At 35.8% G+C, this 18,220-nt stretch overlaps 2 protein-coding genes across 2 annotated transcripts in view; one reads left to right on the forward strand and one right to left on the reverse strand.

Moving 5' to 3' along the window:
• LOC116174106 (knirps-related protein-like) overlaps window positions 1-18,220 on the reverse strand; it is a 51,841-nt gene that overhangs the window by 18,805 nt on the left and 14,816 nt on the right. The window lies entirely within an intron of this gene.
• LOC116174107 (dehydrogenase/reductase SDR family member 4-like) lies at window positions 12,054-13,319 on the forward strand. The gene is made up of 6 exons (XM_031491921.1): window positions 12,054-12,316; window positions 12,363-12,546; window positions 12,591-12,665; window positions 12,712-12,858; window positions 12,900-13,087; window positions 13,133-13,319. Exons 1-6 carry the CDS (start codon window positions 12,246-12,248, stop codon window positions 13,245-13,247), a joined length of 780 nt encoding a protein of 259 aa, XP_031347781.1. The 5' UTR covers window positions 12,054-12,245; the 3' UTR covers window positions 13,248-13,319.

Here is an 18,220-nt window from a genome sequence, read left to right on the forward strand (position 1 = left end):
CGACGGTGCGGAACTTCGAGTGTCCCCGGTGAACGACGATGTTGAATTTATTTTAAAGGCCTTTTTTCGCACGCATTTGAGTGTTTAAAACGGAGATTGTGATTCAGGTATAATAAAAATCATATACTGCATAGTTCCTATCAGTTTTTTGATTATAGAAAAAAATATGTTTACAGTAGGTATTCTTTGGGTATTTTTCATCTGTAACTCGTAAGTTTTTTAGAATTTCTGTGACTTAGTTAACCACTGTTTGCTTTATGAGACGACGACCATGGCGTAGTTTAGTGATTGACTATGTCTGAGGGATTGAACCTCGACTTACATGAAGCCTCGCACACTTAAAAGGTAAAGGTCTAAGAATCGCGCCGACTTTCCCCACAACAAGCATGAAACATAAAACTTACTGGACCCAACGTAATTACGTGACTCATAAACACAAAAATACGTAAAAGTTTAGTGAGACCGACGCCTATACATTTAAAAAAGCAGCGAATTATGAGATTCCTGAAATTCTTCAACGCATTGCCTTTATCACTTTCAACCATTATCCTCAAATTGCTGCCATGTTTATTAGTAGTGCAGAAATTGGGAAGTAAAATAAAAGCAAAACAGTAGGTAATATATTTATTCACATCAATAAGTATTAAACTAAAAACTCAAATAATCGCCAGGAATAAACCAGAAATGGAAAATGAAGGCTGGGAATAAAAGTGTTAGAAGAGGACAGCTGTGGGAAAAGTTGCCAATTTAATATTTGTTTACAAACGTAAAGTGCGCGTGGGCGCCGCCGATTCAAAAAGCTATTTATAATAGTTTGATGTTTTCAATTGTAATTATCTTAATCATAGCGTGCGAGGAACGTACACCGAAAATTAATTAATAAAAAAATTAATTAGCATTAAACTTCCAAATAAGAAATTTTAAAATTAAATTGCTAATAATGACTACAATCACTGCCAAAATTTCAATTAAAACGAGCAATTTGTAAGATCATTATTTACTGACGCGGCGTGGCTCTACCATCGCCATTGGATTATCTCGATGATGTTGCTTCACGTCTGATTACATTTGTATTTTATGCAATTCCTATATGCAGTTATATAATTATCGAGGTTTCCATTTGGGTATGTCAATATTATGAACAAATAACACTTGTTTTCTGGGCAATTAATACTTTCACTAGTTCCCAACGATTAATATTTACCCATTTTTTAAATTATTGTATTCAATCGTGTTAGAGGTCCCAAAACGCGTGTCACCAAAGTAACAGTACTTTCTTTGTAATTTAAAACAAATATTTTATTGATAAACCAGTCGTGTGGTGTAATAAAAATAATATAAAACATCTTTTTATTATTATTATCGTTTAACTATGTTTAATGGACATCTCCCTTTTTGTAAAGTTTATGTATCGACCACCCAAAATGAAACTCCTAAACGCCAATGTTACACTGATTGGTAACACGGAAATCAAATAAATGCTAATTTTTTCGCATAAACATGTCACTGATAAGTAGTATAATAGATCGATAAATCGGCAACTTGAAAAGTCACTCCATTAGATCAATTAGGACTAGTTTACAGATAGTTTAAAATCGAATTTGAATTTTTATTAGTCGATCGTATTTTGTAGGTTTACGATCTAAAATCACTGAAACGCAACAGTGAAAAATCCTTGGTTTGGTAAGAACGTTAATCTCGAAAAATCGATATTGTTCTGAAAAGGATGCAAGATCGGCCTGACCGTGATGGAATATAACAGAAAGTCCTTGTTGTGTAAATCCTGACATGGTCATGCAACTTCGAAATCAAAAGTTCTAATTTTTCCTAGCGGAACCGCAGCCGTACAAAAGTAAACCACGGTTTTGCATAAATCCGAGTGTTTGTAAATATTTTCACGCTAAACTTGCTTAATGTTCCGTTTCTTCGAATAAAAAAACGGTGTCGTTATTCACTCCCGCGCGCGTTCCTTCAGTGATTTATTCTCCCATACAATCTTGGCACCTACTAAAATATATTCTACATTTTTATTGATCGTTTTACATTATAATCCTTTTCTTTGTCCGAAAATGTTACCAGTACCGTGCGCATTTTGAATTGCGTCCTGTTCGAGCGTTGAAGTCTCTTTATGTAAAACTAAAATAGATCGAATTTGGCCATACCTGCCACGGATTTAATGCGTTCTATTTTTACTTATTTATCTACTCCAAAATGCTGTCATCATCACCAACTCTGATAAGTTGGTATATTACTGGTGGTAACAAATGGGCGTACTTTATTGGTAGGTTTCAGGCAAAGCACGAAAGCTCTCAGATCCCAAGCACGCTTCGTGAAATGTGGACATTAACTTTATTGTAAGTGTCCAACCAAACAGCATTCCTAAAAGTGATCTTTCGATGAAACAATTTTAGTAGATAATCGCGAAACTTTCTTGCATTATTTTATTTTGTTTCTGCCAATTCTATATTGTGGAATTCGCCCATTATACTAATCGATATATGCAACAAGCGCCATGATGAGTTACTTGATACTGTGGCTTAGTACATAACAATATTTTTTCTACAAAATCATCAAAATAAACCCTAAATGTAGGTTGCCTCTGTGCCTCACCTACCCTGTTGTTTCAGTTTAGAACTCAATACATCTTTTTCAAAATTATTTGTTATTTCATGAGCGAATCCTCTTCCACGAATCCAACTTTTTTTTAAGGAGGTAAAAGAGTTTTTGAACGAAAGCTGCGTCAAGGACTTTTTGGCGTCTTCCAATAGTAAATGAATTTAGTTTTTAAGCAGCCACTGTTCGACTATCCCCGTAAGTATATCTAATTCGTAAAACCCTAAACCCAAAACCTTCCGCCGATTACGGAAGTGTGTTTCGCAGTTTTCCTAACGGAACTGGTTTACTGGATGGCCCAGTGAACACAGCAAATGCCAATTTTGGCCGGTTAACGACCAAGGCCTCTATTTTCGTGCAAACTTATCCCCTCTCTGAACACTAAGTAATTTTTTCACGCTTACTCAATGGTGGAATAGTAATGTTGGTGGTATGTTATTAATTTACATTGGTTCAAAAACTTTCAGGGCTGCCTACTGAGCTTCGGAATTCTGTAAATTCATCTTATTTTTACCAAGGTGCGCTTAATTCGCAAAGTTGCAGAAGTAATTTAGTACGACTGATTTCCAGCGTGTAATTCAAAACCACAGCCAGATAATGAGGCACAATTTAGAACAACGTGTGAGAAGATGACTAAAGCTTGCCGTATTAATAATAATAATTATTTAATGTCCTACAGAAATTACAATTACAATCGGCAAAATAAAAACCTACTATGAGTAATATTTGTTTGGTGGAATGTTTTTGAAACCTTGACTCTTTTTAAAGTTTTTCTTCCGCATAATTTAAAGGAACAAATCGCAAAAAAATTTGACGCAAATGAATGCTCCCGTTACAGGTTTTCTGGTAGATGGATTGGCCGTAGTGTTCCTATCGACCAGATTTCTTTTGGGACCATTTGAAATCTAAAATTAATGCAATTCAATAAAATTACCTACTGGAAAAAATGTTGGGGTAGACGAGACTGATGGAGGTGATGGCGGTGAGTTTTCTATTGTGTCATTTTAGCTCCCTTTTTCTCTCCTAGACACGGTTTTGACAATTTTTTGATATAATAATCTTTTGTTCTGGGATAGAGCCTATTGTAAGTTTTTAAATTATCACTCCGTAGAAAGTGTTATCAAAGAATAGCTGAACAAGAATTTCTAGGTGTCAGCTACATAGCTACATAACCTAAGTCGAGCTCTTCCGAAAGATAGTGGCTATCGCGATTCTTGCAACTTAAAGTGCCCGGATTTCTTTATTGAGCTCGAAATTATTAAAAGTGCTTGCGTTTACTGAAAGAGCTCACAATCAACAAAAGAGATCGATATTACAGAAACACATGAATAAACAATGTAGTTTAGACGTTTTGTTTGGGCTCGGTACCTACAATAATAATGGGTTACCGTGTATGTGGAATATCAGTTTTTTAAGTGCAGATTTGGTCGCTGGTTTTGAATTAAACACGTAGTACGGTCTTTTTATTTAAATTTGAAGTTTAACGTTGTTTTGTATACGAATTGCTAAATGTTTAAGTTGTGTTTAAATTGATCGCCTTGTAATTTGTTGATTTCGGATTTGCTTATTTAAATGTAAATCTGAAATTATGTGTTAATGTAGGGACATCTGGTCGTATTTGCGCGTTATATTAAAAGGTTTATCTGGTCAAAGAACATTTGTCATCGCGTTGCGGAAGTTGAACTTTAATTAGTTTCAAGATAAGGCTTGTTATCGCCGATAAGAAAACAACAGGTGGGCAGTTTATTTCGAAGCTGGTATTCAAATTTGTTTTCGATTGATTGTCTGTTACGGCATTTTAAAGATGGAGATTTTTAAAGGGGAAGAGTGGAGATAACGAAAAATGGGGCTTCTTTTGGGGTGGTGGTCCCAGAGTGTGCACGTTTCATACGTTTTTCCACAGTCAGCCTTGGAAACACAGTTCGTCGTGTTCCTAATAAACTTTTGTGGAAGGAAGCTTAAGTAATTGTGCTCAGTCAGTTTGGAAGAATTAATAGTTCAAGTGTGACTAAGCAGTTTTATATTGCACAGTGTGGATTTTCTCCAAGACTCTCTTGTAGTTACAAGTAAAAGTGTGGCTGCATTCGAGAAGCCACAAATTGAATCACCAAATTTAACAGAAAAGAAGTAAAATTTTGAAACTATGAGCGAGTGTTTGGTTAGTTCTATATGCACAGAATATTGCACTTAATGACTAGACTATTGAATTATTACAAACTGTATGTAATTAAGATTCCTTTAATTAATTGCCTATCGATCGCCTGCATGCATGCGTGATATCTGTAAACATGCCCTAAGAGCCACTCTCTCTCTCTCTCCCTTTCAGTTTTGTGAATTTGTATGTAGCCCAAATAAATGTTTTATTGGTCAATGAACAATTTCGTATTTAATTGAACCCTAAATTTTGCGACCCAAGATTAAAGTTCTCATATTAAATCTGATATTCGGGCCCACAGTTATGCTAGGTGTTATTCTAAATTTATTTACATAATTCCCTGGGGTTGGTGAAAGTGATCGAGGCTGCTGAAATTCCTAAATTAATAAAATTAAATATTTATCGATATATTTTTCATTGCAGCGGTGGCCGGATGTGTGTTCAGAAACTTATATTTAACATTATTGAATTGAATTAGCTGGACAGTTGTTTTTTGGGAGGATTAGTGACCGTTTCCCATTCCATACAGCAGCATTAACATGTTTCAGTCGCTCATAGTGACTGATATTAACTAGAGATTTCCCTATTGAAGTTCGTGGAGTAATAATATGACGTAACTGAAACCCTGTCCCCTGGTATCCCCCGAGGTATCCCCTTGAAAGTTTGACTGATCAGTTTTAAAATCAAGGGGATTATTTCCCCGATCACCCTCATCAGTTATGTCCATATGTGTTTGATTCTTGAGAACCCATTTAGCTTGAATAGTGCTTCCAGACAAACATACAATAACACCAAAACTAGCCCATCATTTTCAAGTACATAAGAAAAGTGACGTTTTGTAACTTTCGCGCTTAGTTTCGCATTAGGTTGGATTGATTTTTTCGATTTTCCCGCAGAATACGTAAAATGGGGATTTTGAAGCTGTAAAAAAATGTCAAGGTTCTAAAATGTCTTCCCAAACAAACTTCGGTCATGATGGATGGTGTAAAGAATTTATCTGGATGATTGGAGTCAACGAAATTTTGTTCTTTAATTGACTTTGGTGTCTGGATAGCGGGCGTAGGGATAGCCTTACATTCATTTTAACAGGGACATAAAGTTACACTCATCATGAACTAATAAAGCCAACGCGCTGTGTGTGTGTATTCTGAAAAGAGATGGAATTGATTAACAGTCGTTCGGGATTGGTGGCGCAAGAGATACTATAACCAATAGAAAATTTAGACATCGCCATTTTTAAGTTTTAATTACTACCGGAAAGGTATTATGTATAAAAGGTACTACTTTATTCAATATTTTACCTTCAAACATTAACACGATCACATTCTAGACGTTTGCTTGTTGATTATACCCCTTATTCTTGAGAAGAATATGCTACCCATTGCAAATTACTGACCTGATTAATTGGTGTGCCTCCTTTTAATCCAATACTTGATAAATAAATAAAAATGAGTTAATTCGCCATTCTGTGTGCAATTAAAAGAGGGGATCATTGAGAGTAGAATGAACAGATATATCAAGTTGCTCAGTCCTAGCCAAAAGATCACCAGGGAATCAGCAAAAGGGAATTTAGATTTTTTCCTTGTTAAACATTTTGAATTAGTTCTGAACGGTAGTATCGAATCCTAAGGGTGGCTCGGGAAAAGTGAAGTTGTGAGAAAAAGTGTACGTCGAATTGTAACCCGGAGAAGTTGTTTTTTTAGTATACACAAAAGGAGAACTTTTACGTGATAAAAAAGCCAGATAATTTAAAATTACAAACCTAAATTAAGACTTTGACTTCATTTGACTACTGAAGCAAATGTGGGGATCGAGAGAATTCCTCATTACGCGTTAAAGAAAAACTGCGTCGGATTCCTGGCGAATACATATATTTAAATCAGCTAAAGTGGCGAAATTGTAACTAAACTGTTTCAACAATAAATGTCTCATTGTAGGAGACATCTTGAAAGCATCTTTTTTGTATGTGCTTACAGGAATATTCTCCAATTATACTAAACAATAACAATGTTCATTAAACGTATATTTTACGAAGATTAAAGTTTTGGAAGCAAATTTCCATTTAACAGTAATAAACAAACACCGAGATCGAGACATTCTAATCAAAACGAAAATTCCTTTAATAATCTCTACCAGAAGAATTCATTATTAAGCGCCAGAGCAAAGCGATGCAAGCTTTATAGGGGAGTCGATGGTGTCCGTCTGTCCGTCCGTGACCTATATGCCACAAGTAATAAACCTATTGAAAATTAGTCAAATCCAATGACCTTTTGGGGTCACGCCTTTCTGTCTCTGCCAAACGCTTGAACCTATTCAGTTCAAACTTTTCACAGTTGACCTATATGCCACATGTAGTAAGCCTATTGAAAATGTGTCATCCAATGACCCACATCGAGGTGCTCTGCCGCTTTATTAGATGCTCTTTAGAGGTTTTTTCATTATTGGCGGGTTCTGATAACGTCTGTAACATCTGCACTATATAACCACCAGATTTAGAAGTAAGAAAATCAACATTTTCCATGAATGAGAAGACCTGTAGGCCAAGGTTACTTCCATCTAACTATTCAAAGTAAACATTGAATACGTTTAAGATGTAATGTAGAAGGAATGTGTATAAATGTTATCGTAAAGCTTTGAGTAATTGGTCTTAAAGGATTCAATCAATTGTAAATGCCTGATGTAAATCATAATGTGTAAATTGAGGAGCCCATTGAATTTGGTGTATAGTGTTTTTGGCAAGAATTTTAATTTTGATCCAGTAATTTCAATATTTCAATCAGGCAAACTCAAGGGTTCATTTATTGTCGACTCGGAATTTGTCTTATAAAAATGTGAATAAAAAATGGTTTAGGGTGTATCTATACAGAGTGGCCCAACGAGAAGTATGCAGAGGGCTTTTAGGGTATAAAATTTAGAAATTTCGAAAAATCCTCGAACACGTCAATTTTGTATTCGAGGGGGACAACTTTTGGAATACAAATCACGAACCCAAGTCTTCACCCCTCTACGTAGGGAGCTTAACCCCTAAAATTTTAAATGGAATCCTATGGCAAATGGCACATTATTTGAAAGCCAATTTAATCGTGATTACTAATCTGCTTTGCTTTTTAAATTCTATTGATTCGTTTCGGAGATATTCGCATTTGAAATGGTTTTTTCCCCTGATTTAAGTCCTTTAGATTACTTCTTGTGGGGATATTTAAAGAATAAAGTTTATGCTACTCCGCCCGGAACATTACAAGGGTTGCGAGCACGTATAACCATAGTGTAAGAATAGAATACACTATGGTATAACTCAACAATTTCGAGCGATTACCCCTGAAATCTTGCAACATCTACGGCAGCGTTTTGAAGCAAATCTTTATTATTGCATGGAAGCAGGCGGAAGGCAATTCGAGCATTTATTGAAATAAATGTTGTCTGTTTAAAGTTATTTGTTATTTTTTGCACAATTTAAACCTTTTTTAATACAAGGTGACTTAGACCGCATTTGTTTTGGTTTTTTTTTATAAAAAACCATTTCAAATGCGAATATGTCCGAAACGAATCAATAGAATTTAAAAAACAAAGCAGATTAGTAATCACGATTAAATTGGCTTTCAAATAATGTGCCATTAGCCATAGGATTCCATTTAAAATTTTAGGGGTTAAGCTCCCTACGTAGAGGGGTGAAGACTTGGGTTCGTGATTTGTATTCCAAAAGTTGTCCCCTCGAATACAAAATTGACGTGTTCGAGGATTTTTCGAAATTTCTAAATTTAATACCCTAAAAGCCCTCTGTATACTTCTCGTTGGGCCACTCTGTATACATAGCGATCAAAAATGAATGAACGTCGAGTCACCTTTGGAATTTTTGTTTACATGGGAAATCGTACTTAACTCGAACCTCCAAAGGCGACTCGACAGTCACTCATTTTTGATCGCCCGATTTATGTATTATGGCAAATTTGAGGTTTTAGGTTATTTATGATTAAATAATGAAGTAAGTGGTCAGGTTCTAACAAGTCTACGTATTGTAAAAATTCATTGTAATAAAGGAACGGGCATCTGGAGCTATTTGCAAATTAAATTACTTTCAACATAAATGTATTAACCGTCTGTGTGGCTCAGTGGTAGAAAGTTGGGATACATAGCCGGGAGGTCGGGTCATCGGGTTTTCGAACCTGGGTTGAGGTGAGTTTTTCATCTATAGCAGAGATGGGAATTTCCTTAGATCAGTTTCGAGCACTCTGCCGGCTTTTTTTTGTTTTCCTGCAGTTTTCCTTATTCGTAAGATACCGGAGTAGTATAGAACAACTTAAAGAAGCTTCTGCAGGGGCACCTCTAAAAAGCATTATGCGGTCACTGTAATTGGGCGAAAGCCTGTTGAGGGCCCAGAACAAGAGAAGGGCAAATAAATAAATAAAGATTATGGTTATTTAGTGTTGTTCTTTCTGTTGGCGAGGTGGAAAAAGAGTTGGAAATGATTCAAGAAGGAATGGGGAAAACTTAATTTTGTTTTGGTACAGTTTTTAGTTCATAATTTTAAAAGTTTGTTAAACAAAGGGAAATTTCGACACCTTATTGCCTTATCATCATGCGCTTTTGGAACAGATCTTTACCGAATCTAATCTAATCTGTTTGAGGTTTGAGAACAGATTTTTGTGTTGCAAAAATTTTATTTTGCCATTACCTAACTCAAAATTTGAGTGTGCCCCTTCTATACGGCTTTATTTCGCACACTTCGCTTAAGATGTTAGTCCGATTGCATCATTTTTAGTTCCTTAAAGTACAATGCTGGTCATTGCCGTGATATTGGCACCTAAAATTTGTTGGGTTTGCACTTTTTCTGTATATGTATTGTATTCATTTTGTTTCTGCATTCGTTAAGTAATATCTTCTCTTTGTCTTGCATACTTTTCTACAGGTTCGTACTACTCTTGTATGCAAGGATAAACCCATGGGAAAGGATGGCATAAAGGTCGATTCCGTCTTTGTCTTTGTGTCAGCTAAACTGATTACAACTAGAAACCCAAATCTGGCGGATTTGGTTATCATTTTGGTTATAAGGACGCAATAAACTAATTTTTTGGGAATGAGGTACGTTGTCTGATCTCTCGTTGATATCTCTAAGTAGAATACTAGCACATTACGTGTGAATATTCATAAAATTGTGTAAAAAGAACTTGCGCTTTTAATTTTATTTAGCAATAGTTAATTTACGTACAACCGAGTTTAAATGATACACAAAACAAACTCAAGGAAAGTGAAAACTATTGTTTACTTTAAATCGTTTGTTCTCATAACCCAGCTATAGTTTGATGTACTTGCTTTTCATGCATCGCCTGCACAGACACTATTATCACATTTGCAACACATAATTCTATATACGTTGTACACGAAACAGGTAGTCGGTATACTTTCAAGGATGTGCAATATCCTAAACCTCGCCATTCGGAGATTAAGCGAAATTAAGACACATTAAACTGAAGAAAGCGGGTGTGTCGAACAATTAGCAATTTGTTTCTGGGGCGAACTTTCGGTGTTAAATGAAAGAGTAAACAAGCTGTACCAGGAAATTAGTTTAAAAAATAGCGGCCCAAATAAACAACATTGAAACGCATTATCTAGTTGCACCCACGTTATCGAATAGGACGAATGTTTCGCTTCAATAGAAAGTTGACGATGAGTTCAATATGATGTGATGCTGGAAGTGATGCATGCGGCACATTAGAAATCAAATTTAAAGTTAATTTCTTATGTTACTAACGCCGGCGGCGACTCGCATCTTAAAACAGTTAACCTGAAAGTTTAGTAATTGAAATTATGGTACCTTCATTAATCTTGTTAAATCAATATCATTATCGGGATCATTAATTAATCTGATTTTATAGATTTCCGTAAGTGTTGCGTTATCTAAATGAGATGTAAAAGTTAATGGGTTTGACAGCTGAGATTAAGCATTTTGGGAGTACTTTAGTTCATGGCCGCGTCTCGCACGAAAATCTAAAACGGTGAATGTATAATTACTGGTCAGGCTTTAGAGTATGATCATCTAATTGCTCCTCTGAAATGATCTCGGCACCATAACAAATTTCACGCGGAAAACCGAACGAAATGCCACATAAAAAAGCAACGGCTCACGTTGTATCCACCTTCAAGACTATAATGAGACGATTAAAACCTGCCAAGGTGCAGATCGCGGTTTTGATCAAAGGAATAGGTGTTGAATTGAGGCTTCACGATGTGGAGGAAGAATCGTTTAGTGACTTGCATGTCTAACCCATCAATCATAAGTATCTGATACATTGATCTAGATCTCTTTATGCTCGCACCGCGTGGCTCGGGCATAAAAATTTCGTACCGATGGCGCAAAAGGTCTTTCGCAACGCGCCTTCCTCGCTAATAAAGTTATTAGCAATTATGTCAATAGTGACAAAGGTTATTAAGTGAGGGAATTACTTCCGCAATAATTAATTCTTTGCTACACACATAACCTATTCTTTCTGAATAGACCACGAGCTTCCTGTAATCAAGGCACATTTTAACGGCGATTCATTAGAAGATGAGCCCGTAAATATCTCAGACCACTTTCTTAATAACACAACTGTGTTTTTACTGAGTTAATTACGACAGTGGCATATGTTTCCAGTAGGTACATAAAACTTTTTTTTTTCGACGTTAATTATGGGTATTATCGTCGCTTTGCGCTGCCTGTAATATAGCGGTCTTTAGCAAAAATTAAAATAGAACTAATGCTGTTACCTGTAAAATATGGGCACGCGATGTACCACCTTTTTATACTCGCTGTAGACAATTACAGAAAGCAATTAAAAACAGTTTACTATATTACACCAAGACCACTTTCAGATTTTTTCGCCATTTTTAGTAAGGGAATGCTTCTTCTAAATCTTGTACCGACCGGCATAATTATTCTCCAGACACGCATTTTATCTTTCTGATCGCATCTTTTACGTTCATTTAATTGCCTAATGAGTTCACATGAATTCGTGTTAAGATCATGATACCCAACCTGATATATCTAGGCATTTCATTAGCTTTAACACTCACCAAATGTAACAGAAATCGTGTCTAATGAAATTAGTCTTAACTAGTACGGTTTTTCTCGTTCGGTCTCTACCTCTAATTTAACTTTACAGTTTTACACGGATACCATATAAGTAGATGAAGTGAGGTTGATTTTCCTCAAGTTGCACGTCCATAAAGCTTTTCAGCCGCCACTGGTGATTGGAGTTCAAGGAACTCATAACACTTACTTGTAAATAATTAATTATTCGTCACCATGTGCACAATAACGATCGTTGTAACATTTTCAAACTCTCACCATGTGAATTCCTATTATATTTTCGTGCAAAAAACGAAAATGCGAACCAAAATGCTCCAGCATTACGTTATTGTATCTAATCTGACAGATAACCTCGACTTACCCAATTATAAACAATTGCGCTCATTCAACGCGTCATAACAGTGTACGAAAATGGATCAAAGCAGTTATGGTGTAAATCGTCTAGCAGGCAAGGTAGCAATTGTAACTGCATCAACAGAAGGGTAAGACAACCACCCCCCTCACTCTTCTCACCTGAAGATCTTCCAGCATCGGTTTTGGCATAGCTAAAAGATTCGCGCTAGAAGGGGCCAAGGTAGTAGTAAGCAGCAGGCGTCAGAGTAACGTTGACAGGGCAATTCTGCGACTCGCCCAAGACGGTTTGGGCGAACGCGTTGTAGGGGTGGTTTGCCACGTGGCCAAAGCGGAGGATCGCCGAAGAATATTCGATGAAGTAGTCCTCTTTAAATAATCTTAAACTGTCACCTCACGTTGTAGGCCGTCAAACTCGGAGGACCTCACATACTGGTCTCCAATGCTTCAGTTTATCCAGGAAATTGGCGAATATCAGAGGTTTTCACACATTTCTTTCCACAATAATTCCCGTTTGCAATTCTAGTGCCCGGAAAGCGTATGGGATAAAGTTTTCGAAGTGAACGTAAAAGCTGCCTTCTTATTGGCCAAGGAAGTATATCCACTTATGCAAAAAAACGGGGGTGGCAGAATAATTTTTATATCGTCTGTGGGAGCGTACCTCCCCTTGCCTGTAGGTACTAGAAAGGGCCGTTACATACACTCAGAGCGTAGATTTTAGGTGCTTATACTACAAGTAAAGTCACCTTACTTGGTTTAACCAAAGAACTCGCCGGTGAAATCGCCTGTGAGAACATTACAGTCAATTGTATCTCCCCAGGATATATTCCAACTGGATCTTCAGAACGGGTGTCACAACAACAAAAAGCGAGAAACGTGTTAGAGGCTATTCCGCTGAACAGGTAATCATAGAAAATATTACAATTTTTGATTTTAATGTGTTATAGATACGGAACTCCAGATGACATTGCAGGAGTTGCTGCGTTTCTAGCATCAGACGATTCCAGCTATGTCACGGGAGAAACGATCGTTGTAGCCGGTGGTTTGCATTCCAGATTGTAGTAACTTTCCCTATTCCTTTGTAAGAAAGGCACGGAAGAACTAAATAAAAATTGAAATCCCTTAAAACAGTCATCTCGCAATTAGTTTTTGAACAAGATTTGTACAAATCAAAAAGTAGACTACTTTTTGTACCCACGAACCGTGGTGGTGTGTGGATTGGCCTCAAATCTTTCAGGTTGTTCTAACTGAATCTAAAAATGGGTTTCCTTCGTGAAATTATTTTCGAAAATGAAAGTGTGAGTCTGTGACGTCATAGAAGTGAGAAGTTCTCTCGCTCTTTTTAATGTATCGAAAATGGAAGTTTTTTAATCATCCGCAGGAAGTAACAATTAGTTCTTAAAATCGCTAATAGTTAAAAAAGAATGAAAAAGGGAACTTGGTTTTTACAAATCCTTCACTCTTCAGTGTTTAAAAAAATTCGAGGGTACGGCATTTCTTCTATCGTACAAAACCTTCGGAATTAATTGACGATGCTGGCTCTAGGTCATAGAAAATAGCCTTAGCCTTTTTTTTAAATTTTGCACTAATCATTGGAACATCCCACAGAACGTATATATGGAGCCGTATTTTCCGGGGAATTTTTTTATAATACTGAACGGCATCAACTTCACAGATAGACTAATATTCTTCTCAAAAATAGTACCTATATTATTAAGAAACAAGTGTATAATCGTATCGTTAAAGCACGCGCAATTTGTCTAAAGGCACTCCACTACGCTTCGTGCTATAAAGCTCAATTAGACAGTCGGCTTTCTACTCAAATAGATTTCTGATTAAGTGGGCCGCTTATTCGAAATTCCGTGATTAGGATTACCATGGAAATATGAATTGAAGTTTGTTGATTAAAATGTACTTATTCTATGATTAATATCACCGTCTTTAGAAATAAAATAAATTTGATTGAAAAATATAATAGACCGTCTATTCAGCGGTTTGTTACAGAAGCACAAGAAAAGTTGCTACCTACAAAATCCAGTAAATCTTATTTCGAAGGATGTGATAGGTTGGGGATGGATGGATGAATAAGAAGCATCTTACCAACAAAGTCTCAACATAATGTATCGATAATGTCAAATGATATCAAAATTTTCTTCAGGTGGTCTTAATGTAATGTTTTGGACTGTTTTAATGGGAACTGTCATGTCTAAATTGCCTATTTATACATGTGTGTTACCATTTGGAACAGATTTGGCAGCATACCCTAAATTACACGTGTTTGAGAAAGCTTCAAACAAAGAAATCTTTTGCATTTACAGAAAGCGGCTTAAGGAGGTTTTTTATTTCAGTCCCAGACGATAGTTTTATGCGTCATAATTGAGGTAAAATTACTTAGCAATCTGTAACAGCACTAGTTTTTTAAAAGTCCGATTTCGCACGCATTTGAGTGTTCAAAACGCGGATTGATATTCAGGTATATAATAAAAACGTATTTATTCCAAAACACTTGCATAACTTTCGTTATTTATTTATATTATTCGAGGTAATTAAATACAAGTATTTATGTAATATTTTATGAAGAAATGAAAAAAATTCGTTATTTCTTTCTTGGTGAAACATCGGAGTGCAGGAAGGTTTCAGTTCCCATCTTTAACATGGAGCCCGTTTTTCTTTTATGGAAATGGGAGATTTGTTGTGTAAACAACGTCTTGTAGACGTTATTTCGGTTTCAACACCAACAATAATGACGGGACACTCTGTTTTCCATTTTATTAAGTGTACCAATAAGCACAAAGTTGGTTTATTTTACTTGAATTTTGTAATTCCGTATTATTTTTCTTGTGTCAAAGTTTATCGTTTTTGTAATTCATTCAATTTGTCAGGACGTGTGACGCATTTCTTCGAAGCTTCCAATCTTGAGGAAGGAATTTTTTTTGTAGAAGTGGCGTTTCGTGAAATACGAGGAATGAACGTAAAAACGAAGCTGAGGCTTGCTTACTGGTTCGCGACGGTTGGACAAGCGAGTACGTTTCTTTACGCTACACTGGTAGTCCACCCGATTTGATTAGTTGAAGACGTTTGTGGGTGAAGTTAAGTGCGCCTTGTTTATCGCAAACCTTTGAACGACCAGATTATTTTTTAAAAGAAAAGAAAACTGTAAGTAATTTAAGATTTTGTTATTTATTTGTCGAACGGCTGCGTGCGGGGTAATTTGTTCATACAAGCTTTGTAAGCTTTTCTTTCTTTTCAGCAATTTTGTTTTAATTTTTCAATTCGTGTTTTGTGGGTGATGCAGTTTATATCGATTTAGGTCGTTGCCCTTTGAGGAGCCTTTAATATCTTCATGAGCTTGGAAAAGTTTTTAAGAGGCGTTATTACCAAGGTATATTGGCCGAAACAATATTCCAATGTATACAAAAGATGCTATTGGTGGTTCAGTGTTGGCCGAAACAATATTCCAATGTATACAAAAGATGCTATTGGTTTAAAAAGCTCGCCGATCGGGACAATTCCGTTTTGACCTTTTATGAGCTTTTATGAATCCTGAGAAAATCTTTAAACTTTAATGCCTTCATTGGCCTGTAGAGATAAAGGTATTCCGAGTTTTCTTTTTGTGAAACTTTGATCACGTTTAAGAGCTGTAAGAGGTCTTTAGTTACTTCCAAAAGTATTAATAGACATTTAGAGGCTCTTAAAAGCCTTTATTTTCAATAAGATCATTCGGAATACGAGCTTCAGGAAATTTTACGAATCCTTAAAGGACTTGAAGAGGTTTTGGCGGTGTTTAAGAGCTCTTGAATGTCGTATACTATTTTCAAGAACCATTGTGATTCTCCAAGAGCGTATGAATCATTTTAGAACATTTAAATTCTTTACTAGTTCTAAAACCATCAATTTTTGACAGTTTTTATTATCCTTTAAAAGGTTTCAAGTAATCTTTTGAGCATTCGAAGTTTTTATGAGGTTTTAAGATTCTTCAAAACTCGAGATGGACACGAACTTGAGCTAAACTCGACGACCGAGCTTTTGAGTGGAGCTTGACTTACTTTGAAATATCACGATGAAAAATTTCCTGACCCAGTGGCTATAGACTCTTTGGCTATAACAATAACAACTTCAGTTCTTTAGCGACTGTTTTTGAGTTGGGTTTATGTGCCTCAATTTTTAGGTTGGGGAAAAATTTCAAGTTTAAAGGTATCTGATGCTTACTTTATTTTCACTTAATGAAAATATTTTTTTAAATTGTTTATTTTATCGCAGATGCTAAATTGACATTTTAATAGGTTTGAATGAGTAGACTAAGTGTCTATTTAACAGTAAGTGATCATTTTGTGGGCAAGTGAATTAAATAATTGAGTGTTCCAATGACATCTGTCATTCTTATTAAAAATAGGACTCAGAGCACGAAATAACATGATTTTCAGAACAGAATACAATACTGTTTCCATGGAAACGACGGGATGACCTAAGCTTGAAATGTTGGACGTCTATATTCAATACCTGCGGAATTTTCAGAAGTGTTATAACGATTCTATGGTAAAAACATCAGTTTACCGCTTTGTATAATAAATAATGTTTTGTTTATATTTAGTCAACATTAAAGTCATTTAAATTCAATCTTCAATTGTAAATGCCATTGTTTTGAATCTGAGATTAGTTCGGCTCTGCTCGAAAACTCGTGTTGAGTTGAAATTGTAACATTACGGATCTTCAAGAGCCATCTAGAACTACCTAATTGTTTTGCGTATTAGTTATCTCGAATGAAGCGACTAGCGGTGGTATACGAAATCACAAATCGCTGCATAAGATCAGTCCATAACTATTAAATGCGAGATTAAATGTCGCTAAAATTTGTATTGAAATGTACCCATAGCGCAGAACTATCCATCTTCGGCAAATTATTTAATAAAAATATTCGCTTAACACAAAAATTGGCTTCTGGAATTTCGGCTCCGAAAAGATTGTGAATACAAATTTGCGAGGTAGCAAAAAAAATCGGCCTGATCATGACTTTGAACCATTTACCCCTAAGAAAACTGGCCACTCCGGAAATCTCGCTCTCCTTTTGTGGGCAGATTGAGGGAAAGGTTTCTTTGAGGAGTTTCATTGGAAAAGAATATTCCTCGAAAGGTATTGCGTGTTAGCGAATTTCTGGACTACATGGGTTAGATATCTCGGAGGCCAATTTTCCGGGAACGAATATGAGAGTGATTAATATTTTGACGCAGATATTCAAAAAGCTCGCTTTCGTTCAGAGTAATTGCCTTTTGGGGTTGTGTTTTCGGGAACGCGGTCAGTTAGTCTGGGGCGAAATGTGATCTCCACGACTTCCCGCGACGAATTTCTGAAGGAGAAAATTTCGTTACTCAATCTGTTAGCTTTATAGTAATAGGCTTGTGTGGAGATCATTTGTGATTATTACAAATCGCTGTTATTAGATTTCTTTTCACAAGCTGTTCAATTGAACAACAAACCCAAAATACAATACTTAATTAATCTGAACAAAAGATACCTACTAAATGGGTATTATTTATTCCAGATGACAACATTCGTTTCGGTATTTGTTGCAAGTCAAAAATTTTGTGGTTCTTTTGGTTTTCTTAAAAGAATTTTTACTGCAGGATTCATTATATATAATTCCTTATTTTACTACTTAATACAGACATCATTTTATTATTTTGCATTACCATAATTTGCATACTTCGATATCTGCAAAAACACTATTTTCTTAGATTATATAATCAAGATTAATGAGATTATTAGAACTTGGCATGGATACAGCGAGAAATTATGTAATTGACTTTTATTTACCTACGTGTCTTTTCATCGCACAGAAAGGCCGTTGCGCGGTAAAAGGCTACAGTTCTGCGATCCATTTCTTTTAGTGCCTGTGGGCCAAAAATGAAAAACTGGTAGTAATAATAACCCGAAAGTTAATTAGATTTGTCCTTGATAAACATGTTGCATCCTGAATATTTATATCACAAAAATACCTATACAAATGAGCTATACATAAATTAAAAAAATAACCATCA

Source organism: Photinus pyralis, unplaced genomic scaffold, assembly GCF_008802855.1.
Source record: "Photinus pyralis isolate 1611_PpyrPB1 unplaced genomic scaffold, Ppyr1.3 Ppyr1.4_LG6, whole genome shotgun sequence".
In the NCBI taxonomy this organism is placed as follows: Eukaryota; Metazoa; Arthropoda; class Insecta; order Coleoptera; family Lampyridae; genus Photinus; species Photinus pyralis.